Raw genomic sequence first — 26,202 nt, forward strand, 5'->3', positions numbered from 1 at the left:
GGACTTGAGCACAAAAAAAATCTAGGCCGACACTCCAGTGCAGTGCTGAGGGAGCGCTGCACTGTTGGAGGTGCCGTCTTTCGGATGAGACGTTAAACTGAGGCTCTGTCTGCTCTCTCAAGTGGACATAAAAGATCCCATGGCACTATTTTGAAGAGCAGGGGAGTTACCCCAGTGTCCTGGCCAATATTTATCCCTCAATCAACATAACCAGATAATCTGTTTTTTTTTATCACATTGCTGTTTGTGGGTACTTGCTTGTGCGCAATTTGGCTGCCACATTTACTACATTACAACAGTGACTACACTCAAAGTACTTAATTGGCTGTAAAGCGCTTTGAGACATCCGGTGGTCGTGAAAGGCGCTATATAAATCAGTCTTTTTTTCTAATCTGCATTTTTCATATCCCTCCCATTGGTTGTCTTTCCCTTTCTCCGGGCCCATTAAGTGCCCGTTAGTGCGTCCCCTCTGATTCCAGAATTCTTCCCGTCACACAAACACTGCTGTGATTTTGGGTCGGGGCAATTTCTAAATGGTTCTCTTTTCGGCCAATATAAACAACTGCCCGTTTTAAACAGTGGGTACTGTATTCAGATAGGCGCAATATTGGGTATGCTTCTGAAGGTCAGTTTAAGTGAGGTTAATTCTGTATGAAAGTGCCTCTTGAAGGGATTGTTTTTAAAGTTGATTTTCACATTCAAATTTGGACATCTTAGTTTACCAATTGATGGTTCTGGTTAAGTGACTTAATACTTATTCTTCAGTCATAAGAGGTATAGAATAAACCACTGGGAGACAGCTAAACAACTTTCCAACCCCCCCCCCCCCCCCCCCCCCAACCAGACCAAAGGTTAATAAACACTTAAGCATTTACCAATTTTGGCACTGTATGCGGAACTGCTTTGTACAGTACAAGGTTACAGCTAAAAGCCCAGCTGAAAGAAATAGCACAAAAGGTGACTGTCCAGGTAATATATTTATTCCAATTATTTAATTTACAAGGTAGTCTCTCCAAGTGTCAGATGAACGTCCCAGAAATGCCCACAAAGAAAACACTGTGGAAGACACAAACACACTGTTAAGACATCCAAGTTTTTTAAAGTACAAATATTTACAAGATAAATCTACTCTGTTGCCTAATGGCTCAGCAGGTAATGGCAAGGCATGCAGATTCAGGGTTTGATCCTGGATCTGGCTGTTAGCTGATATTAATCAAGGCAAGGGTAGGCATGCTACACTTTTTCTTGGAGGGGGGCTTGGAATGAAAAGAAGGAAAGAAATTGAACATAGAGTACTATTCACTGACCCCTGCTGGAAAGTGTTTATTTGGATGCTGAATGAGGACAGGATCAAACTTGGTGATGGTGCTCACCACAAATAGACTTTTGGCAGACGGCATCTTGGTTCAGACATAATGGGCTCAATTTTCCCCAGTGATTGGTGCCGCATTTTTTGGCCGAAGTTTTAAAAAATACAAGTTTCCCCAATCAGCTTAGGCAGTCCCTCAAACGAGGATGACTTACTTCCACACCAAAAGGGAGGAGTTCACAGATGTTTTAATGAAGGACCTGATGTTCCAGTCCTGAACTCCAATTGAGGGAGTGGATGATGCCTGTGCGTGGATTTTTTTTTTAAAAACGTGGTGACCGTCGCACATCAGCCACCACACGGGCTTGACAGAGTTAGGCTTTTATCCAGTGGCAAGGGTTAACCAGGACTGGAGACCTGCGCCAGATTAACTCAAAATTGGACCAACCGTTTTTTTCAGCGCACTCACCAGAGATGCGCCAACTTTGTGGGCTGAAAAGATGTCTCCGGATTCTGGCCACTCTGTGGCCTGTCGATTAGGGGGCGGAGCTGGGACCCTGTATGAAAAACAGTGCCTGCAGTTCTCTGCATGCGCACTGGAGGTTTCGCGCATGCGCAGTAGCTCCTGCCCCCAGCCTCTGTGTGGTGCAGCGTGGGACTCTATGCATCCCACCCCTATCCCAGGCCAAGTGGCCTCACGACGTGCGCTGGGCTAGAATTACATTCGCTGGAATAGTCAGTCAGAGAGAGTATCAGTGAAATACCAAGTGGAAGTAGAGGTTCCATGTCTCCCTTTGGCAGGTTGGCAGTTTATGTTAGAAGTCATTTTCTGCTTGGATGTCGGTGGCCTGTGCTCGCCCCGTCGTCCCTCACCTATCCCTCCCCCCCACCGGGCTGGCTCGTTGCTTTCCGGGACGAGTTTTGATAGGAAGGTAGGACTTAAGTTTTATTTTTTATTTCTTGAATGCTTTTATGCTTCTTGAATGTTGTGCTTTGTTTAGTGCTTTGCAAGGTCCTCTCTGCTTCCCTTCCTGCCCCTATCTCTGGCCGAATGGTCACATATGTACCTACCTGCGCTGATTTCTTAATTCTCCGCAAGGGTTTTCTGTGCAGCCACAAGTGACCACATATGCTGGAGCAACTATTAGCTGTTCAAAGTGGCCTAAATGGACGTAGGTGGCTGGTAACACCCCCTTTTGGAAAAAAAGCGAAACTAAAAAAAATCCGAACCAGCTCACTTACACTGGCGCAAATTGAATGTGCAAAATGGGGATTTTTAAGATTCTCCAAAAAAAATCAAGTTGCTCCAAAAAAAACGGAACTCCTGCTGGCCAATTTTGAGCCCTTTGAGTCATGGGGGGCATTATCTGCCACCCACACCAATTCTGGCCATTTAGGCAAGTTTGGCCAGCTCCGATTTACTCTAATTCTTATTAGGCCGGCTTATGTGGCCTCTGCAGAAAAACCTTCTGGTGAGTTAAGAAAATCAGCGCAGCAGATGCCCGGCAGCAGCAGCAGGAGAGGTAAGAAAAAGGGGGGAGTGGGTGGAGCCTTTCGGGCATAGTTCGGAGCGGTGACCGGGAGGGAGGAGGCCATTCGGCCTGGGAAGCCATTTGGCCAGGGATAGGTGTGGGGGGTGAGGGGAAGGAGACGACTTTAAACATTGCAGCAACTTGCCTCCATTAAATTATTAATGTGCTTGGTAAGTTGCTGCAATGTTCAATGTGCTTGTGCCGGTTGCTGTGAGCTGGCTGTATGTTTCACTTTCCAGCCCCAGCCTGCATCATCATCATAAGCAGTCCCTCTAACGAGGATGACTTGCTTCCACAAGAGTTCACAGATGTTTCAATGAAGGACCCGATGTTCCAGTCCTGAACTCCAATTGAGGGGATGGAAGATGCCGGTGCGTGGATTTTTTTTTTTAAAAACGTGTGGTGACCGTTGCACACCCGCCACCACATGGGCTTGACAGAGCTAGGCCTTTATCTAGTGGCAAGGGTTAACCAGGACGACTGGAGACCTGTTCTGCTGCACAGACCTAGTGTGCACACATATCGAAGTATGGGCTGGCCCGTGCTGCCCCTGGGTACTCGGCTCTTCTGAGCCCCATACCCTCGTTCGCCGCACCTTCGCCCACGATGTTCCAGGGCCCGGCACTGCAGCTCTATTTATAGCGCCGACCTGCGGTGGTGATATCACACAGGTCGGGGCGGCCTTACAGCAAACAATATGGAAGGCAAATGGCACGTTGTCCTTTATTGCAAGGGGATTGGAGTATAAAAGTAAGGAAGTCCTGCTACAACTGAACAGGGCCTTGGTGAGACCACATCTAGAGTACCGTGCAATTTTGGTCTCCTTATCTAAAGAAAGGATATACTTGCCTTGGAGATGGTGCAGCGGAGGTTCACTTTTGATTCCTGGGATGAGAGAGCTGTTTTATGAGGAGATTGTGTAGAATGGGCCTAAACTCTCTGGCATTTAGAGGAATGAGAGGTGATCTCATTGAAACATACAAGATTCTGAAGGGGATTGACCGGGTAGATGCCGGGAGGTTGTTTCCGCTGGCTGATCTTAGGGTAAGGGATCGGTCTTTTAACACTGAGAAGAGGAGGAATTTCTTCACTGAGGGTTGTGAATCTTTGGAGTTCTCTGCCTCAGAGAGCTGTGGAGGCTGAGTCTGAATATATTCAAGGCCGAGATAGATAGAATTTGAGTCTAGGGGAATCAAGGGATGTGGGGATTCGGCGAGAAAGTGGAGTTGAGCCCGATAATCAGCCATGATCTTATTGAATGGCGGAGCAGGCTCGAGGTGCCTTATGGCCTTCTCCTGCTCCCAATTCTTACGTAATGCTTGGTGTGTTATTTAATATATACAGGAGTGTTATACCCTGCAACAGTGTGTTATATAATATGCACAGCAGTGTTATACCCTGTAACACACTGTTATATAATATATACAGGACCCTCCCTGCGCCCCAAATGGTTCATTTGACTCCCAGGAGAGATGGATCCCTTGAATTTGGCTGGTGCAGCAAGATGCAGAAAGTGGGTGAGTGGGTGGGGCGGTTAGTAAAATGAACAAGGACGAGGCTCTCACCCGTACGCGAACGAGGAGGATGAGGAAGATTCCAGGCTGCGGATGGCTTTGGAGGACGGTTGAATCGATGCGTACATCATCTTTGGAGGCGTTCTTTCAGTACTCTCCCCGCCGGGACATTGTGTCCCTGGTTACTGTGGCAACCCGATCTTTTTGGCGCAGATCTTGGGCTTCACCCCCAAAACTAGACGACAGGCTATGCGGCGCCAAAATGAAGAATTCAAACAGGGAAACTTGGATGATTTTTTTTTGGCGTACTTGAGCCTTCAAAAAACGGGCATGGGGAAAATTGAGCCCAAAGAATGGTCACTTGAGGGAGATACTGGAGAACTGCTGGCTTCCATGGAACCAAACCCCAGCAGTTACCATGGGGTCAGAGCAAAAAATCAGACTAAAAGAATATACAATAGTAACTTATGAGTCTCTCAACCTCCTAGGAGTATAACACACACAAGGCCAATCTCCAAGTTTATATTTACATGAAGGAAAATCAAATTGAGAAGGCAAGTTTTTTTTAAATTTATTCGTTCATGGGATGTGGGAGTCACTGGCAGGGGCAGCATTTATTGCACTTGAGAAAGTGGCGGTGAGCCACCTTCTTGAACCACTGTTCTTCGGTACAACTGAGTGGCTTGTTAGGCCATTTCAGAGGGCAGTTAAAAGTGAGTTACATTGCTGTGGGTCTGGAGTCACATATAGGCCAGACCGAGTAAGGGCGGCAGATTTCCCTCCCTAAAAGACATTAGTGAACCAGATGGGTTATTAATGATTCTGGTAGTTTCATGGTCACCATTACTGATATTAGATTTATCCAGATTTATTTCATTAACTGAATTCAAATTCCCCAGCTGCCATGGTGGGATTTTAACTCATGTCGCTGGATCATTAGTTCAGGCATTTGGATTACTAGTCCAGTAGCATAACCGCTATGCTATCGTACGCAGTAAAGTGATCAAACTATTGAGTAGAAGGCAGTATGACAACAAAACAACATGATTTGGCTTAGACATGACAAAGATGCACACATGGTCCTATGTGGAAGTGTCAATGCTGGTCATTATTATCGGACACTGGTTCTTGCATGCAGTTTACTCTAGTCAGGGATAAACCAAGGGCTAGAAATTGGTATCGCCCACTTTGAGGCAGTGATGCTGCCAGGGCGCTACCTTTAGCGCCAGGAGATGTCTATTGCCTCAAAGTACGATATTCAGTTGTATCACCCCAAGAGGGGAGTGGACCGCTAAGGGAAGTGTTGCACGATCCTCTTAGGGCATTAAAGGCCCATCGCGGGGCGGTAGCACTTCAAGTTGAGGCTCTAGGATACTGGCATCCTAGCGCCTAAAGAGGCGAGGTTGACCATGTGAAACCTGAAAAAAAAAAATGGAAGGGAGGCTATCAACAGCCTTCCACAGGCAAGAGGAAAATAATTGTTAAAAATTTGACACTCAACATTTACCTCTTCATTCCCTGCGATATCGCCCCGGGATCCTCTGTGCACCGTCTGCTTCCCTGTCGGAAGTAGCGCCAGGTGCTATGGCAGGCGAAAGCAGTCAACTTTAGAAACGTGTCGCAAAGGGGATGTTGTACACTCTTGACGTCACCAAGTGGGTGGTGCTAGAGCGCAGCCTCTCAACCACTAGTGAAGTTCGCGGCAGGCTGTCTTAGCGCGGCGCTTGGGCGGTAATTGTTTAGCGGCCCCTTAGCGCCCCTCTGTCACTAAACAACTGAATTTCTACCCCTAATTATTTAGTCTGACTTTTGTGATTGGGAAAGAGAGGGAACAAAGCACTGTGTGGAGCCAAGAAGCTTTCAGTGAGCGAGGCAAACAACCCATCATTACTGCACAATTCCGAGTAAGGAGTCAGTATTTATAGTCCAGAAGCAACTGGCCATTCTTGGTCAGAAATAGTGCACTGTGGGCCACAAGGGAAGAAAGGAGAAATAAACAAGAACTCATGTTTGCTCAGTCTTAATAATAATGGTAGTAGGTACTTTGCCAACTCGAAGTAGATACTGTAAAACTTACCATTTCAGGAAAGCAAGTTCAAGTTATTCCTCATCAATTGGAGGGATGCCCAACTCCTCATCAGTCCATTTGGAGGGATCAGGATAAGGGAAATGACCCTGTTGTAACAAAATGTTCGTTGTTAATAAATGGGGTGGGGTGGGGTGGAAGGAAAAGAGAGAAAATGAGTGCTTAAACATAATCTTCCATTTAAATCAGTAATACATCAAGGAAAGCCAAGGACACATTTTTGTTACAGTTTGCTTAATTCTGCTGGATTTATGGAGAAATAAAGATCTGCTCCCACATCCTAACTGGTACCAAGTCCCGTTCACCCATCACCCCTGTGCGCACTGACCTACAAATCTCCCGGTCCGACAATGCCTCTATTTAAAAATTCTCAACCTTGTTTTCAAATCCTCCCCAAAGGCCTCACCCCTCACTATCTCTGTAACCTCCTCCTGCCCTACAACCCTCTGCGATCTCTGCGCTCCTCCAATTCTGACCGATTTTAATTGCTCCACCATTGGTGGTCGTGCCTTCAGCTGCCAAGGCCCTAACCTCTAGCCTTAAACCTCTCTGCCTCTCTCTTCTCCTTTAAGACGCTCCTTAAAACCTAGCTCTCTGACCAAGCTTTGTCATCGGTCCCAATACCTCCTTATGTAGCTCAGTGTTAAATTATGTTTGATACCGCTCCTTCGTAAAGTGTGGTGCCCAGAATTGAACACACTTTGCCAGCTGGGACCATACTAGTGTTTTCTATAGGTTTAGCATAACTTCCTGGCTTTTGTACTCTATGCATCTATTTATAAAGCCCAGGATCCCATATGCTTTATTAACTGCTTTGTTAACCTGTCCTGCCACCTTCAAAGATTTGTGCACCAACACCCCCAGGTATTTCTCCTCTTGTATCCCCTTTAAAATTGTTCAATTTAGTATGTATTGTTTCTCCTCATTCTTCCTTCTAAAATGTATCATCTCTCATTTTTCTGCATTGTTGTTTTCCCTTTCACATTACCATCTCCAACTCAACAGGTCAGAAGCTCAAGATGTGCTCAATTTGCTTTTAATTTCTTTAAATTTATAATTAGAGGTACTGTACCACTGCCACCTTTGTAAGAAGCACAGCCTGGAACAACACTGAAGTACTTGAACTGTCTAAATACATTGGATTCTTTTTACAGAACCACCCCTAAAACAACTTGCAATTTGATGGTGAATATTAAAGAGTCAGGCAAGACAAACAATACTTCATCCCCTCCTAAGCTGTGAAGTGAAAATCGTAAGATACTACAGTAACGAAGAACATTGGAGGTCATGAAGTACTCACAAAGACTGCATCAGGGTCATGCCACAAGTGCCAGAAAATCCAGAACCACATGAAACCACTGAGAAACTCGGCTCGTATTACTTGATTCTTGGTCAGTTGTGGATACTGTCGATATCGGGGCTCAATATGAACCTCACCACCAGCTCTGGGAAAGGGGGGCAAGATATGCATATGTTAAATATTAATATGGTCATAGATTTACACCAAATTAATTAATCTCCTGAGGGAGAGGATAAACACAAGTAAAAGTGTCAAGAAGAAAACCTCAACCACAGAAGGTAGTTACAGATGAACCTGAATTAGCCACCATAATGGTGGCGATCTCTTTGGCAGATAATCGAGGTTGCAGAGCAGTAAAAGAGAGGACCTCACAGATCAGATATTCAGGGAGCAAAAAAAGCTTCTTAAAGATAATGTTCCTCCTTTTCAAATTTTTTTTGGAGTCAATTTTTAAGGTGAGAAGACTTGAAAAGCAACAGTAGATGATGAGAGGCATATGTAAGAGGCTTCTCTGCTCTCCTGAATGGTTGGATCAATGCATATCTCTCACTACTCCCTGCAGTACGGTCTGCAACCTCCCATAGAAATTCTCAGGAGTAAGATAAGTTTGGACAATCAGAGTTGAACTTTAAGGGATACTCTAGGATTTCAGTTTACTATTGCAACCCACACAATTGCATCCTGAGCACCAGCACACATACGTCGTCATTTCCAATAGTCTAGGAATAATATTCCACACAGCATTTTTCACTGTACTTCTAACTGGAGACAGTTCTGGAAAAGCAGCTACACCCAAAGTGTTCATTTGTCTTTTCAGAAGCTGGCAGAACCACTGTCCGCAGCAGTTTCGGTTTTCAGGTTTAAAACATTTGCATTGGCATTCGTTTTATTGTGTTATAACTAGGAACAGAAGTAGGCCATTTAGCCCCTTGGTATCTAAGTTTGTAACCGACACCAAACTGGTTGCAGTGGCCAATGATGTAACAACCCAAAAGGACCTGGATAGGCTAGATCAATAGGCAGATGGAATTCAATAGACACATGTAAAGTCACAAGAGATTAAATAGAGGCAGCAAGAATGTGAAGTAGCATTAAATGATTACATGCTTGAGGTAACAGCAGGAGAGTTCTGGGTTCTTGGTTGATAGGTCAATCAAACAATTTGTTCAGTATTCATAGGTAGGGTCAAGAAAGTAAATAAAATAGTGATATATTGCTGAGGTTTGACCCAAATTGTACCTGACCTTGCTGAAGCTGCACCTGGAATACTGTTCAGTTTAGGTCTTCATATCATAGGAAAAAATGTACAATTATTGGAGTCCCAAGGAGAGCTACAATGTTGATTCATAATGACGACAACGACAATGTTGATTCTTGAACAAAAAGGGTTGATCTACAAGGAAAGTTAATCTGTTCTATGGCATTATTCTCTAGAAAGGAGAAAAATGGGGGAGGTGTCTGTAATTTTCAAAGAGCTTGTTGTGATTTTCACAAGTATGGAGACTTTGGATTCAGGGAAGTTCTCGTGTCTGGTACATAATTTGATGACAAGGTGGACACAGTTTAAGGTTATAGGTGTGAAAGGAAAATAAACTTAAGCAATAAATTAAGAGGGTGACAGATTTGTGGAACAAATATCCAAGTTTACTGACAATACAAAGCTCGGTGAGAAAGTAAGTTGTGAGGAAGATGCAAAGAGGCTGAAAGGGGATATAGACAGGTTAAGTGAGTGGGCAAGAACATGGCAGATGGAATATAATGTGGAGAAATGTGAAGTTATCCACTTTACTAGGAAAACTTAAAAAGGAGAATATATTTTAAATGTTGAGAGACTGGGAAATGTTGATAATCAGAGGGACCTGGGTGTCTTTATACACGAATCACAAAATGTTAACATGCAGGTACAGCAATTAGAAAAGCAAATGGTATGTTAGCCTTTACTGCAGTTGTACAGGGCCTTGGTGAGACCACACCTACAGTATTATGTACAGTTCTGGTCTCCTTACTGAAGGATATACTTGCCTTGGAGAGAATGCAACAAAGGTTCATTAGACGGGATGGGGAGAGATTGAGTAGACTAGGCATATTCCATAAAGTTTAAAGAATGAGAGGTGATCTCATTGAAAAATATAAAATTCTTAAGGTGCTTGACAGAGTAGATGCTCGGAGGATGATTAAGGGGTCAAACAGGATTAATTAGCAATCTTGTTGTGTGAGTGACCATAATATGGTAGAATTCTTCATTAAGATGGAGAGTGACACAGTTAATTCAGAGACTAGAGTCCTGAACTTAAAGAAAGGTAACTTCGATGGTATGAGATGTGAATTGGCTAGGATAGACTGATGAATGATACTTAAAGGGTTGACAGTGGATAGGCAATGGCAGACATTTAAAGATCACATGGATGAACTTCAACAATTGTACATCCCTGTCTGGCGTAAAAATAAAACGGGGAAGATGGCTCAACCCGTGGCTAACAAGGGAAATTAGGGATATAAATTGGCCAGAAAAAGCAGCAAACCTGAGGACTGGGAGAAATTTAGAATTCAGCAGAGGAGGACAAAGGATTGAATTAGGAGGGGTAAAATAGAGTATGAGAGGAAGCTTGCAGGGAACATAAAAACTGACTGCAAAAGCTTCTATAGATATGTGAAGAGAAAAAGATTAGTGAAGACAAATGTAGGTCCCTTGCAATCAGAATCAGGTGAATTTATAATGGGGAACAAAGAAATGGCAGACCAATTGAACAAATACTTTGATTCTATCTTCACTAAGGCAGACACACATAACCTCCCGGAAATACTAGGGGACCGAGGGTCTAGCGAGAAGGAGGAACTGAAGGAAGTCCTTATTAGTCTGGAAATGTTAGGGAAATTGATGGGATTGAAGGCCGATAAATCCCCAGAGCCTGATAGACTGCATCCCAGAGTACTTAAAGAAGTGGCCCTAGAAATAGTGGATGCATTGGTGGTCATTTTCCAACATTCTATAGACTCTGGATCAGTTCCTATGGATTGGAGGGTAAGCTAATGTAACCCCACTTTTTAAAAAAGGAGGGAGAGAGAAAACAGGGAATTATGGACCGGTTAGCCCAACATCAGTAGAGGGGAAAATGTTGGAATCAATTATTAAAGATTTAATAGCAGCACATTTGGAAAGCAGTGACAGGATCAGTCCAGGTCAGCATGGATTTATGAAAGGGAAATCATGCTTGACAAATCTTCTTGAATTTTTTGAGGATGTAACTAGTAGAGTGGACAAGGGAGAACCAGTGGATGTGGTTATATATGTAAACCTGTAAATACCTTGTTTAACCACCAGAGGGCTCATCCCCTGGAGTCCCAAGGGATCCCACAATCCCGTGGAGCACCAGTACATAAGGAAGCCTTACAGGCTGGAGAGGCACTCTGAAGACCGGTAATAAAGGATTATGGTCACACCTTACTTTGAGCTCACAGTATCTGGTCAGATTCTTTATTCCATACATAACAACTGGCGACAAGATACAGATGACGAACCCTGCCGTAACGATGCAGAGAACCGTGGGCTTCCTGGAGACATTTTCGGAGGGAGATGATTGGGAAACCTTCGTGGAACGACTCGACCAACACTTCGTAGCCAACAAGCCGGAAGGGGAAGCGAACGCTGCCAAACGAAGGACGATCCTCCTCACCATTTGCGGGGCACCAACGTATGGCCTCATGTAAAATCTGCTTGCTCAGCGAAACCCACAGAGAAGTTGTATGATGATTTGTGCACACTGGTCCGGGAGCATCTAAACCCGAAGGAAAGCATTCTGATGGCGAGGTACAGGTTCTACACGTACAAGAGGTCTGAAGGCCAGGAAGTGGCAAGCTAGGTCGCCGAGCTAAGGCATCTTGCAGGACATTGCGAATTTGAAGGACACTTGGAACACATGCTCAGGGACTTCTTTGTACTTGGCATTGGCCATGAAGTAATACTTCACAAACTTTTGACTGTAGAACCCCAGCCTCGAGTAAAGCCATAACGATAGCCCAAGCATTCATCACCACCAGTGACAATACCAAACATATTTCTCAGCACACGCGTACTGCTGCAAGTACTGTGAACAAAGTAATGTTGTTTTTGAATTGTAATGTACAGGGCAGGCCTCACATGCCTGCAGCTGCACATCCGCAGATGTGTCAGAGGACACCATCAAGGGTGGTGAATGCAAGGCCATTAACACCTTGTTTGCGCTACGGGGGTGATCATCATTTCCATTCATGCCGCTTCAAAGGATAAGTTTGCAAGGGCTGTGGAACAATGGGACACCTCCAACGAAGTCCAGAACCAGGGGACATAGTCTTAAGATAAGATGTATGCCATTTAGGACTGAGATGAGGAGAAACTTCTTCACTAAGAGAGTTGTTAACCTGTGGAATTCCCTGCCGCAGAGAGTTATTGATGCCAGTTCAGTGGATATATTCAAGAGGGAGTTAGATATGGCCCTTACGGTTAAGGGGATCAAGGGGTATGGAGAGAAAGCAGGAAAGGGGTACTGAAGGAATGATCAGCCATGATCTTATTGAATGGCAGTGCAGGCTCGAAGGGCCGAATGGCCTACTCCTGCACCTATTTTCTATGTTTCTGTGTATGTGCAGGCTGCACATCCTGCAAACCACCATGTTGCAGAGGAGGACAGATTCATGGTGGATCACGTCAAACCAGAGCCTCAGACTGAGAAGGCAGAGGTATATGGGGTGCACATATTTACCACAAAGTGTCCCCCGATAATGCTGAAGATTGAATTAAATGGACTCCCGGTGTCAATGGAGCTGGACATGGGCGCGAGCCAGTCCATAATGAGACTTTCGATAAATTGTGGTGCAGCAAGGCTTCAAGGCCAGTGCAGACTCCCATTCGTACTAAACTGAGAACGTACACAAAGGAACTGATTCCCTTAATCGGTAGTGCTACTGTAATGGTCTCCTACGGTGGAGCGGTGCACAATTTACCATTCTGGGTGGTACCGGGCGATGGCCCCACGCTGTTCGGCAGGAGCTGGCTGGGAAAGATACGCTGGAACTGGGACGACGTCCGAGCGCTCTCGTCCGTCGATGACACATCATTTGCCCAGGTCCTAAACAAGTTCCCCTCGCTGTTCGAACCGGACATCGGGAAGTTCCAAGAAGCAAAAGTGCAGATCCACCCGATTCCGGTGGCGTGACCCATCCATCACAAGGCGAGAACGGTATCGTACATGATGAGAGAGGGCGGAGATCGAGCTGGACCGGCTGCAATGAGAGGGCATCATTTCGCCGATCGAATTCAACGAGTGGGCCAGTCCGATTGTTCCCGTCATCAAGGAAGACGGCACCTTCAGAATCTGTGGTGATTACAAAGTAACTATCAATCGTTTCTCCCTGCAGGATCAATACCCACTACCAAAGGCAGACCACCTATTTGCGACGCTGGCGGAGGAAAAACGTTCGTGAAGCTGGATTTGACCTCGGCCTACATGATGCAGGAACTGGAGGAATTATCGAAGAGCCTCACCTGCATCAAAACACACACAAAAGGTCTCTTCATTTACAACAGATGCCCGTTTGAAATGCGATCAGCCGCGGCGATATTCCAGAGGAACATGGAAAGCTTACTGAAGTCGGTCCCGCGCACTATGGTCTTCCAGGACGACATCTTGGTTACAGGTCAGGACACAGTCGAGCACCTGCAGAACCTGGAGGAAGTTCTTAGTCGGCTTAATCACGTGGGGCTCAGGTTAAAACGTTCAAAGTGTGTTTTCCTGGCGCCTGAAGTGGAGTTCCTGGGGAGAAGAATCGCAGCAGATGGCATCAGGCCCACCAATTCGAAGACTGAGGCAATCAAGAACGCACCAAGACCACAGAACGTGATGGAGCTGCGGTCGTTTCTAGGACTCCTAAACTACTTTGGTAGCTTCGTACCGGGTCTTAGCATACTGTTAGAACCACTGCATTCTTTACTGTGTAAAGGAGACAAATGGGTATGGGGTAAAAGCCAAGAAAATGCCTTTGTAAAAGCTAGGAAACTGTTATGCTCAAACAAATTGCTTGTGTTGTATGATCCATGTAAGCGTTTGGTACGAGCATGTGATGTGTCGTCATACGGTGTCGGGTGTGTATTGCAACAAGCTAATGAATCTGGGAAATTGCAACCAGTTGCTTATGCATCCAGAGGTCTGTCTAAGGCTGTGAGGGCATGATCGAAAAAGAAGCGTTCGCGTGTGTTTATGGGGTAAAGAAAATGCATCAATATCTGTTTGGGCTCAAATTTGAATTGGAAACCGACCATAAGCCATTGATATCCCTCTTTTCTGAAAGGGGATAAATATGAATGCATCAGCCCGCATCCAGAGATGGGCGCTCATGTTGTCCGCATACAACTGTGAATGTAGGTGGAAGAATCATGAAAGGATTAATAAAATGGTTCTACGAATCAATAAGAAAATAAGAAAAGACAGAATTGGTTTCCCGTGAGAAAGTAGTGGACAAAGTCATCACTGATGAACAAGGGTTTATGGCCAGGACTTGATAAGGAACACATTTGCTTCGTGTGATTAAGCTGGGCTATTCCGCTCGTAAAAGCATAAAGTGTTCTAAAGATAAACAGACTGTCAATTCATGAAGCCCTAGTAACAACTGTGATTAATGAAGCAGGCTATACCTCCTTCGGTTTGTAAGAATAAAAGGGATGCGTCTGTGAGGATAGGCAGACCTTTTGCCTGCCTGCCCCGGAATCTGTAGACTCTGTGCTGGCAGTTTGGTAACAGGTCCGAAGCTGCTTCAATAAAGACGTAAAGATTGAAGGTATCTGACTCGATTATTGTCGAATGCAGCTGACCACCCGAACTAGGACTTAACACAACTACGCTATCCGCCACAGGCCAGACACAGAAAACTGTGCCGATAATCCCAGTAGGCTGCCATTGCCCACCACAGGGGTGGAGATGGCACAGCCCGCAGATTTAATTATGGTAATGGAAGCATTCGAGAGTGAGCAATCACCTGTTACCACCCGATTCTAACCTGGATGAGCCAGGACCCCTTACTGTCCCTAGTAAAAAAAGTGTGCTCCACGGGAGTTGGTCTAGCGTCTTGTTAGAAATGCAGGAAGAAATAAAGCCATACCAGTGGCGCACAGATGAAATGTCCTTACAGGCAGACTGCCTCCGATGGGGTAATTGGGTAGTGGTACCAAAAAAGGGCAGGGACACTTTCATCAATGATCTCCATAGCACCCACCCAGGCATTGTAATGATGAAAGTGATAGCCAGATCCCTCGTGTGGTGGCCCGGTATCGATGCAGACTTAAGAGTCCTGCGTGCACAAATGTAATACATGTTCACAATTAAGCAATGCACCCAGAGAGACGCCAATAAGTTTATGGTCTTGGCCCCCCCAAACCGCGGTCTAGGGTCCATGTCGACTATGCAGGCCGGTTCATTTGGAAACATGTTCCCAGTGGTTGTAGATGCGTACTCCAAATGGACTGAACGTGAGATAATGTCGGCATCCGCTGCCACCATTGAAAGCCTGCGGGCCATGTTTGCCACGCACGGCCTGCCTGACGACCTTGTGAGTGACAATGGGCCATGCTTCACCAGTACCGAGTTCAAAGAGTTCATGACCCGCAATGGGATCAAACATGTCACATCTGTCCCTTTAAACCAGCGTCCAATGGTCAGGCAGACAGAGCAGTACAAACAAACAATCAAGCAGAGCTTGAAGAGGGTAACTGATGGCTCACTGCAGACTCACCTATACCAAGTCCTGCTTAGTTACCGCACAAGACCCCACCGGCTCACTGGGGATCCCCCCGCTGAACTACTCATGAAAAGGGCACTTAAGACAAGGCTCTAGTTAGTCCACCCTGATCTACATGAACAGGTAGAGAGCAGGCGGCTTCAACAGAATATACATCATGATCACGTAAATGTGTCATGCGAAATCGAGATTAATGATCCTGTATGTGTGTTGAACTATGGACAAGGTCCCAAGTGGCTTCCCGGCACTGTCGTGGCCAAAGAGGGGAGTAGGGTGTTTCTGGTCAAACTTTCAAATGGACTCACTTACAGGAAACACTTGGACCGGACCAAACCAAACTCAGATTCACGGACTATCCAGAGCAACCCACAACAGACTCTACCTTTTTTGACCCTCCAACACACACACCAGTGACAACCGACCCAGAGGTTGACCACAAAGCAGAACCCATCACCCGCAACAACCCAGCAGGAACATCATGCCAGGCAGCCCAGCAGCCCAGCGAGGGCCCAACAAAACCAGCATTTGCACCGAGTTGATCAACCAGGGAAAGGAAGGCCCCGACTCACATTGTAACTAGTTACACAATTGACTTTTTGGGGGGGGGGGGGGGGGGTGGAGAAAAGAGAATTGTTGTTATATATGCAACCTGTAAATACCTTGTTTAACCACCAGAGGGCTCATCCCCTTGAGTCCCAAGGGATCTCTCAATCCTTGCGGAGCACCGGTACATAAGGAGGCCTCACAGGCTGGCGAGGCACTCTGGAGACCGGTAATAAAGGACTACGGTCACACCTTACTTTGAGCTCACAGTATCTGGTCAGATTCTTTATTCCATACATAACAGATGTGATGTATTTGGACTTTCAAAAGGCTTTTGACAAGGTCCCACACAAGAGATTAGTGTGCAAAGTTAAAGCACATGGTATTGGGGGTAATGTGGTGACGTGGATAGAGAACTGGTTGGCAGACAGGAAGCAAAGAGTCGGAATAAACGGGGTCCTTTTCAGAATGGCAGGTAGTGACTAGTGGGGTACCGCAAGGTTCAGTGCTGGGACCATCATCATCAAAGGAGGATGACTTACTTCCACGCCAAAAAGAGATGAGTTCACAGGTGTTTCAATGAAGGACCTAATATTCCAGATCCAGAACTACATGTTGAAGGGTGGAGGATGCCTGTGCGTGGATTTTTTTTAACGTGGGGTGGCCGTTGCACACCAGCCACCACACGGGCTTGACAGAGTTAGGTCTTGGTCCAGTGGCAAGGATTACCCAAGACGAACTGGAGACCAGCTCTGCTGCACAGACCGAATGCACACACATATCGCAGTGTGGGCTGGCCCGTGCTGCCCCTGGGCCCTCGCCTCTTCTGAGCCCCAGATTCATACCTCTCTTGGGCCCCGATCACTTTCCTCTATGGACTCTTGCCGCTCCTTTTCCCCTCCTGCTGTGCCTGCCCGCACTGCAATCAGTGACCTGGCTTCGTAACCATCGTACTCCTGCAGCAGCACGCGCTGCTCCCTCCAATGGCCCCAGCCTGCTGATGGCCTTGCAGGCTGGGACCGTACCCTGCTCCCTTCAATGGCCCCGGCTTGCTGATGGGACCCCAGCTATTTACAATATACATTAATGATTTGGACAAAGGAATTGAATGTAATATCGCCAAGTTTGCAGATGACACTAAGCTGGGTGGCAGTGTGAGCTGTGAGGAGGATGCCAAGAGGCTGCAGAGTGACTTGGACCAGTTAGGTGAGTGGGCAAATGCATGGCAGATGCAGTATAATGTGGATAAGTGTGAGGTTATCCACTTTGGTGGCAAAAACAGGAAGGCAGATTATTATCTGAATGGTGACAGATTGGGAAAATGGGAGGTGCAACGAGACCTGGGTGCCATGGTCCATCAGTCATTGAAGGTTGGCATGCAGGTACAGCAGGCGGTGAAGGCAGCAAATGGCATATTGGCCTTCATAGAGAGGATTTGAGTATAGGAGCAGGGAGGTCTTACTGCAGTTGTAGAGAGCCTTGGTGAGGCCACACCTTGAATATTGTGTACATTTTGGTCTCCTAATCGGAGGAAGGACATTTTGCTATTGAGGGAGTGCAGCGAAGGTTCACCAGACTGATTGCCGGGATGGCAGGACTGACATTATGAAGAAAGACTGGATCAACTGGGCTTATATTCACTGGATCGCATAGAAACATAAAATTCTGATGGGATTGGACAGGTTAGATGCAGGAAGAATGTTCCTGATGTTGGGGAATCCAGAACGAGGGGTCACAGTCTAAGGGCAAGAGGTAAGCCATTTAGGACCGAGATGAGGAGAAACTTCTTCACTCAGAGAATTGTGAACCTGTGGAATTCTCTATTATAGAAAGTTCTCTATCATAGAAAGGCCAATTCGTTAGATATATTCAAAAGGGAGTTAGATGTGGCCCTTACGGCTAAAGGAATCAAGGGGTATGGAGAGAAAGCAGAAATGAGGTACTAAAGTTGCAAAAATGATTAGCCATGATCATATTGAATGGTGGTGCAGGCTCAAAGGGCCGAATGGTCTATTCCTGCACCAATTTTCTATGTTTCAACCATTTAGGGCTGAGAGGAGAAGAAATTTCTTCACTCGAAGAATTCAAAGTCTTTGGAATTCTCCAGCCCAGAGGGCTGTGGAAGCTCAAGTGCTGAGTATATTTGAGGCCAAGGTGGAGAGATTTTTGGATACCAAGAGAATCCAGGGATATGGGGATATTACAGGAAGGTGGAGTAGAGGTCGAAGATCATCATGGAATTGAATAGCAGAGTAGGCTCAAATGGTCTATTCCTGCTTTTCTTATGTTCGAACGTTAAACAGCGGGGGTAATCAAACAAATAGACGATTTTTTTTAAAAAAGGACTTGGATTAATTCGTTGATAAAGGGAGATCAAGGGGCATCAGTTCTAGAATTGGGGAAGAAATCTGATCAAAGGTTGGAAGAACCAATGGTTGTCGCTCCTCCGCTCCTCCTCCCCCCGCCCAAAACATACATTGGTGTGTTACTAGAATCTTCCACCCCTCACCCTTCCTCCTCTCACGGCCACAACAGGATTTTCTCTGAACCGCAGCCTTTACAATGACCAGGCCCAGATACAAAACGCCAATACTCACCTCCTTTTGGGAGCCTTCCCCGGGCTCCGGGCCTGCAGTAGCCGGGCCCCGCTCCGTAGCGCGCCCCCGAAAGCCCTCAGCGGGGACATGGTGCCCGCTGTCTCCAAGCGCAGCCTCCTTCACCTCACAACAATCTCCTCTCTCACTGGCCAAGCCGCTAGTAACAGCACCCGCTATTGGTTAACACCGGCCGCCGCATTCATCCCGCGCGGGGGGTAGAGTCTACTAGAGGAAGGGACATCAGCTCCAAAATAAACCCTAAACAGCAGGTCCGCTTCTGTCAGTGCGCCCTCAGCACTAGTGAAAGAAGCGGTTCGACACTGAGCTCAATGGAGGAATTCAGCTTCCCTTGTCTGTGCCGATGGTCTGTGCCGGTACCCGCCGGTTGGTGCGGCCCGGGGAACTGCCTCATCAAACCATCAGTGCCTGGCGATAGAAACAGAAAATGCTGGAAATACTCAGTAGGGCACGCAGCATCTGTGGAGAGAGAAACAGAGTTAACGTTTCAGGTCGATGACCTTTCGTCAGAACTGGAAAAGTTAGAGATCGAACAGATTTTAAGCAACTACAGAGACAGGGAAAGTGGGGAAGACAACATGATGGGGTGGAGGGCAGCAGAGATTAAAAGACAAAAAGGGGTAGTAATGCAAGTTAAAAGGAGCTGGTAATGAGACAAGTTAAGAAGCAAAATATGGATCTAGAAGAGCTGTAAATGGCAATCATCACCTGCTATCTGAAAAAAAATAGGGGCAGAGGTTATGGTCTGAAATTGTTGAATTCATCATTATAGTCAGTCCCTCGGAATCGAGGAAGACTTGCTTCTAAAAATGAGTCCTTAGGTGGCTGAACAGTCCAATATGAGAACCACAGTCCCTGTCACAGGTGGGACAGATAGTTGTTGAGGGAAAGGGTGGGTGGGACACGCTCTTTCCGCTGCCTGCGCTTGATTTCTGCATGCTCTTGCCGATGAGACTCGAGGTGCTCAGCGTCCCCTCGGATGCACTTCCTCCACTTAGGGCAGTCTTTGGCCAGGGACTCCCAGGTGTCGGTGGGGATGTTGCACTTTATCAAGGAGGCTTTGAGGGTGTCCTTGAAACATTTCCTCTGCCCGCCTTTGGCTCATTTGCCATGAAGGAGTTCTGAGTAGAGCACTTGTTTTGGGAGTATCGTGTCAGGCATGTGAACAATGTGGCCTGCCCAGCGGAGCTGATCGAGTGAGGTCAGTGCTTCAATGCTGGGAATGTTGGCCTGGTCGAGGACGCTAACATTGGTGTGTCTGTCCTTCCAGGGGATTTGCAGGATCTTGCGGAAACATCATTGGTGGTATCTCTCCAGCGACTTGAGGTGTCTGCTGTACATGGTCCATGTCTCTGAGCCATACAGGAGGGCGGGTATTACTACAGCCCTGTAGACCATGAGCTTGGTGGCAGATTTGAGGTCCTGGTCTTCGAACACTTTTCCTCAGACAGCCGAAGCTGCACTGGGGGCAGTGTTGAATCTCGTCGTCAATGTCTGCTCTTGTTGATGAGAGGCTCCCGACGTATGGGAAATGGTCCATGTTGTCCAGGGCCATGCCGTGGATCTTGATGACTGGGGGGCAGTGTTATGCAGCGGGGACAGATTGGTGGAGGACCTTTGTCTGATGGATGTTTAGTGTAAGGCCCATGCCTCAGTGAATATGTTGACTATGACTTGGAGTTCAGCCTTTGTATGTACGCAGACGCAGGCGTCGTCCGCGTACTGTAGCTCGACGAAAGAGGTCGGGGTGGTCTTGGATCTGGCCTGGAGACGATGAAGGTTGAACAGGTTCCCACTGATTCTGTAGTTTAGTTCCACTCTAGCAGGGAGGTTGTTGAGTGTGAGGTGGAGCTTGGCAGCAAGGAAGATTGAGAAGAGGATTGGCGCGATGGCGCAGCCCTGTTTGACCCCGGTCCGGATGTGGATTGGGTCTGTAATGAATCCGTTGGTAAGGATTACGGCTTGCATGTTGTCATGGAACAGGTGGAGGATGACGATGAACTTTTGGGGGCAGCCGAAACGGAGGAGGACGCTCCATATACACTCGCGGTTGACAGTGTTAAAGGCCTTTGTAAGGTCAAAGAAGGCCATGTACAAGGGTAAGTGCTGTTACCTGCATTTTTCTTGCAGCTGTCGTGCTGTAAAAATCATGTTCGATGTACCCCGTAGGGGACGAAATCCGCACTGTGACTCCGGGAGGAGCTCCTCAGCCACAGGGAGAAGATGGTTCAGGAGGACTCTAGCGACGACTTTCCCAGTGGCTGATAACAGGGAAATTCCTCTGTAGTTGCCGCAGTCGGACTTGTCCCCTTTTTTAAAGATGGACACGATTACTGCATCTCAGAAACCTCCCGGCATGCTCTCCTCCCTCCAGGTGAGAGAGATGAGGTCATGAAGTCGGGCCATCAGTGCCTCTCCGCCATACTTCAGTGCCTCAGCGGGGATTCCATCCGCTCCCGTAGCCTTGTTGTTCTTAAGCTGTCTTACGGCTTTTTCTATCTCGTGCAGGGCTGGGGTTTTACTGAGGTGTTGCGGGATGGAGTCGAGGACACTCGGATCAAAGGCAGAGTCTCGGCTGAGGAGATCTTTGAAGTGCTCCTTCCAGTGGGCCCTGACTGCCTCGGTGTCCTTGATGAGTGTTTCCCTGTTCTTGGCCAGCAGTAGAGTGGGGCCTTGGGTGTTTGGGCCGAAGGTGGCCTTGACTGCGGTGAAGAATCCTCGCACATCATGGCTGTCGGCCACTTGCTGTATCTCCTGTGCTTTCTCCATCCACCATCTGTTCTTTAGGTCACGAGTTTTTTGTTGGACCTCGGCCGTAAGCCGTCTGTAATGCGGCCTTGCTGCTCCCAAGTTGGGGTGTTGTTTAAGGCTCAGAAATGCCCTGTGTTGCGATCTATTAGCTCTTGGATCTCCTGGTCATTCTCACCAAACCAGTCCTGGTGTTTCCTGGTTGAGTGACCGAGCGTCTCTTCGCTGGCACTGGTTATGGAGGCCTGGAGGGCAGACCAAGCGCTGTGGGCATTCTGCATCTCGGGGTCACCAAGGCATGCTAGATTGGCAGTGAGGCGCTGACTGTTTAGGGCTCTTACCTGGGTCTTTGAGTGCCCCGGCATTGACTTTTTTGTGACACTGCTTCTACTGCAGTCGCTGCTTTGGAGCTATGTTGATGTTAATGATGGAAGGATTATGTGGCAGTCCGTTCAGCAGTCGTCTGCTCCTGTCATGGCATGGGTGATGCGCACATCCTTGCGATCCCTAGCTCGGACGATGACATAGTCGAGCAGGTGCCAGTGTTTGGAGCGATGGTATTGCCACGATGCCTTGTAATTGTCCCTCTGGCCGAACAAGGTGTTGGTGATGACAAGGTCATGTTCTAGATATTTTGTTAGGAGCAGGGTATCGCTGGATTTGGTTTTCCCTACCCCCTCTCTGCCGATCACGCCTCCCCAGAGGTCTGTGTCCTTGCCGACCCTGGCGTTGAAGTCACCAAGGAGGATCAGTGAGCAGAACAGGGATTTTTTGAGGCTGGAGTAAAAACCCTCTTTCGTCTAATCTGTCGCATTGAGTGTTGGGGCTTACACGTTGATGACTGTGGCACATTGATTCCAGGATAGGGTGAGTCGGAGAATCATTAGATGTTCGTTAATCCTGCAGGGGGAGTCTTTGAGGCGGTCGACCAGCTCATTTTTGATAGCGAAACCGACTCTGTGGAGGTGACGTTCTTCCTCTGGTTTCCTTTTCCACAAGAAGTTGTAACATCTACCTTGATCCTTGAGCTGGCCTTCCCCTGCCTGCTGGATCTCGCTTAGGGCGGCGATGTTGACATCGAAGCGTCTAAGTTCGCGGGCAACTATGGTGGTGCGGCATTCCGGCCTGTCGCTGTTGGGAGTTGTCCATGAGGGTCCTGATGTTCCAGGTCCCAAACTTCATGTTAAAGGAGTGGAAGATGCCTCTGCGTGAGTTCTTTTAACGTGGCGTGGCCGTTGCACACTGGCTACCACATGGGCTTATCTCAGCAAGGTCTTGGTCCAGTGGTAAGAGGATCCAAGATGACTGGAGACCAGGCACTGCTGAATGAGCCTAGTTGCCTACAGCAAAATGTTGGCCGCAAGCTCGGCGCTGAGTAGCGCCCTTCGGTGAGATGATAGATGTTCCGAGGTTTGCCTGGAGGCAGGCATTGGGAAGGTCAGTGGTCCACTAGTGTTCAGAGTGGAAGGAGGTCAGGGTGATCACAGCCATTGTGCTCACCACGTGCTGGAGGAGAAGATGGATGCACCAGTCAGGTCATCAGTGGAGAAGGAAAGGTCCAGTCGTTGCTGAAGGGGAGGAGGCCCGATCGCCATTGAAGGTGGAAGAAGGGTATTTGAGCTTGCCTACAACTAGCTGACCTCCTGGGCCTGGTCAGCAGACTTTACACATGACTCAAGTTTGGGCCATCGTAGGCGCAGAAGTACTTTTCTCCCTGTTCGCCAGCAGCATTGCCTGGGAAATCAATTGGCCCTTCTGGGAGACTCCCGGGTAATCAGGGAGGGTTGGCAATTACCCTTTGTTTTTGACTCGATTTTTTAAAAAAGCTTTGGAAGGGAAGAGTTGAAGAGAACTTTCATCTTGCTACTTGCCGAAGGAGAGAGAGGGAAGGAACTACACATCGAAGTGCCCTGATCCTGTAAACCTGGGAATCAGCAGACCAGGGTTACGGTGCCTATGCTCACTGAATCTGTGGAGGGACAATCACTTGAACAGAAGAACAGTTTTTGTTGGATTTTTGGTCCTTATTTAATTCAATGTTGCTGTAAAGTGCTTGATCGAAAGATGAGGTGCTGTTCCTCGAGCTTATGTTGAGCTTCGTTGGAACAGTGTAGGTGGCCGAGGACGGAAAGATCAGAGTGGGAGTGGAGCAGAGAATTAAAGTGGCAAGCGACCGGAAGCTCGGGGTCACACTTCCGGACTGAACGGAGGTGATCCGCAAAGTGTTCACCCACTCTGCGTTTACTCTTCCTAATGTAGAGGAGACCACATCGTGAGCACTGGGCTCAGTCAGTTCCCAGATCCAGCGCAAGACTGTGACCTTGACTGTTGCTACCTTTGGTTGCATCTATTCTTGGAGGTTATGTCACATGATATTAGGTGCACTCTGCAAATGTTGTTGCATTTAATTAGTGGTTTGGTTTTATTCTTATTCTTGTAGTGGTTTGATACAACTGCGTAGCTTGCTAGGGCAGTTAAGAGCCAAACATCTTTGTGTGGGTCTGGAGTCACGTATAGGCCAGACTGGGTAGACAACAGGCATCCTTTCCTAAAGGACATTGGGGCTTGATAACTGCTCTCCCAAATTTACACTATAAGTTGCAGGGAGACCAGTAGCAAATTGCATGCTGCGGGATGTTAATGCACAGGTTGGTCTTGAGAAATTAGTCACTGTTTATGCATAATCTGATTGTGTCATGTCAGCCCATTACATCATGAGGAGACAGGCAGAAGGTAAAAAAGACACTACACACATAATAAATAAGTATAAATGCATTAGCAGCATTGAGCTTATATTACTGAGTCCAAATGAATTTAGAGCACTTGTTGCACCTTCCCTTTTGAAAGTGCAGTCACATGAACTTTCAATAGACTTTACACATGGCTCAAGTTTGGGTCGTCGCAGGCGCAGAAGTACTTTTCTCCCTGTTCGACAGCAGCATTGCCTGGGAAATCAATCGTCCTTTCCGGGAAACTCCCGGACAATCAGGAAGGGTTGGCAATTAGTGATGAGATTGCTCTCCTTTATGAGGGATCTGTTATCTGAGTTTATATGCTCACCTGATAGTTACCAGGGGCTCCTGCAGACCACTCCAGGCACCTGACACGCAGAGTCAGTCGTAACTTTGTTTAGGAAAACACAAACTCAAACCTTCCAACTCAATTCTAATTTCTCAACAGTCACCCACATTTTTAAAATTTAGATATACCTAATAAAATGGCCTTTACTATTATATTAACTTAACTGGTACTTTAAATTAAACAAAGTACATGAAACCACTCAAGCTGTCAGGGAACCAAAAGCAGCTCACGAATCCCTCGAATATTTATCTATTTACCTTTAAGTGTCAGATTGGCTCAGTTGACAGGTCCCAGAGTCCGAAGGTTGTGGGTTCAAGCCCTACTCCTGGACTTGAGCACATAAATCTAGGTCGACACATCAATACTGAGGGAGTGCTGCACTGAAATATTGAATTCCTATTTAGGTTGATGTAAAAGATCCCATGGCATTATTTGAAGAGCAGGAAATTCTCTTGATGTCTTGGCCAACATTCATCTCCCCCCCCCCAACCAACACCATCAAATACAGATTAATTGGTTATTCATCTTATTGTGTATGGAGAAAGAGTCAGACTGAACACTGTGAGCTCAAAGTAAAGTGTGACCGTATTCCTTTATTGCAGGTCTCCAGAGTGCCTCTCCAACCTGTGAGGCCTCCTTAATTACCTGTGCTCCCAAGGGATTATGGGATTATGAGTAAATACAAGTTTACAGAAATAACAACACTTCCCCCCCCCCCCCCCCCCCAGTCAATAGTGTAACTATTTACAATGTGAGTCGATCTGGAGCCCTTCTTGTCCTGGTTGATCGTCTTGGTGTAAAAGCTGGTATTGGTGAATCATTTGTTGGGCCCTGGCTGGGCTGCTGTGCAGCTGGCCTTGCTGGGCTGCCTGGTGTGTTGGGTCCTGCTGGGCTGCTGTGGATGATGGGTTCTGCTTCGTGGTCAACCATGGTGCCAGTTGCCACTGGTGTGTATGTTGGGGGATCAAAAAAGGTAGGATCCAAGGTGGGTTGCTCAAGATAGTCCGTAAATCTGAGTTTGATTTGGTTCAAGTGTTTCCGGTTAATGAGTCCATTTGAAAGTTTGACCCGAAACACCCTGCTCCCCTCCTTGGCCACGACAGTGCCGGGAAGCCACTTGGGACCTTGTCCATAATTCAATACAAATACAGGATCATTGATTTCAATCGCGCGTGACACATTTGCGCTATCGTGTTATGCACTTTGTTGAAGCCGCCTGCTCGCTACCTGTTCACGTAGATCTGGGTGAATTAACGAGAGCCTTGTCTTAAGTGCTCTTTTCATGAGCAGTTCAGCAGATGGGATCTCAGTGAGCGAGTGGCGTCTCGTGCGGTAGCTAAGCAGGACTCGAGATAGGCGAGTCTGCAGTGAGCCTTCAGTTACCCTCTTCAAGCCTTGCTTGATGGTTTGCACTGCTCTCTATGCCTGACCATTGCACGCTGGTTTAAACGGGGCAGATGTGACATGTTTGATCCCGTTACGGGTCACGAATTCTTTGAACTCAGCACTGGTAAAACATGGCCCGTTGTCGTTCACCAGGACATCGGGTAAGCCGTGAGTGGCAAACATGGCCCGCATACTTTCAGTAGTGGCAGCGGACGTGCTAGCCGACATTATCTCACATTCAATCCACTTGGAGTACGCATTCACAACCACAAGGAACATTTAATCCAAGAACGGGCCTGCATAGTCGACGTGTACCCTAGA

General features: G+C 47.1%; 1 protein-coding gene across 1 annotated transcript; it reads right to left on the reverse strand.

Moving 5' to 3' along the window:
• Positions 1 to 958: 958 nt before the first annotated feature.
• ndufb2 (NADH:ubiquinone oxidoreductase subunit B2) lies at positions 959 to 18,801 on the reverse strand. Its single transcript, XM_070900467.1, has 4 exons — positions 18,649 to 18,801; positions 7,742 to 7,886; positions 6,433 to 6,530; positions 959 to 1,056 (listed from the first exon to the last, which is right to left on the reverse strand). Exons 1-3 carry the CDS (start codon positions 18,735 to 18,737, stop codon positions 6,456 to 6,458), a joined length of 309 nt encoding a protein of 102 aa, XP_070756568.1. The 5' UTR covers positions 18,738 to 18,801; the 3' UTR covers positions 959 to 1,056; positions 6,433 to 6,455.
• Between the last annotated feature and the right edge of the window lie 7,401 nt (positions 18,802 to 26,202).

Source organism: Pristiophorus japonicus, chromosome 15 (assembly GCF_044704955.1).
Source record: "Pristiophorus japonicus isolate sPriJap1 chromosome 15, sPriJap1.hap1, whole genome shotgun sequence".
NCBI lineage: Eukaryota > Metazoa > Chordata > Chondrichthyes > Pristiophoridae > Pristiophorus > Pristiophorus japonicus.

What these genes read in the sequence shown, in the direction of transcription:
- ndufb2 (XM_070900467.1), bottom strand. Translation starts at nt 18,737, where the DNA reads ATGTCCCCGCTGAGGGCTTTCGGGGGCGCGCTACGGAGCGGGGCCCGG. An exon ending in GGGAAGGCTCCCAAAAGGAG is followed by an intron (nt 7,887 to 18,648) that starts GTGAGTATTGGC and finishes CCCCTTTCCCAG; the next exon opens with AGCTGGTGGTGAGGTTCATA. An exon ending in ATGACCCTGATGCAGTCTTT is followed by an intron (nt 6,531 to 7,741) that starts GTGAGTACTTCA and finishes TTGTTACAACAG; the next exon opens with GGTCATTTCCCTTATCCTGA.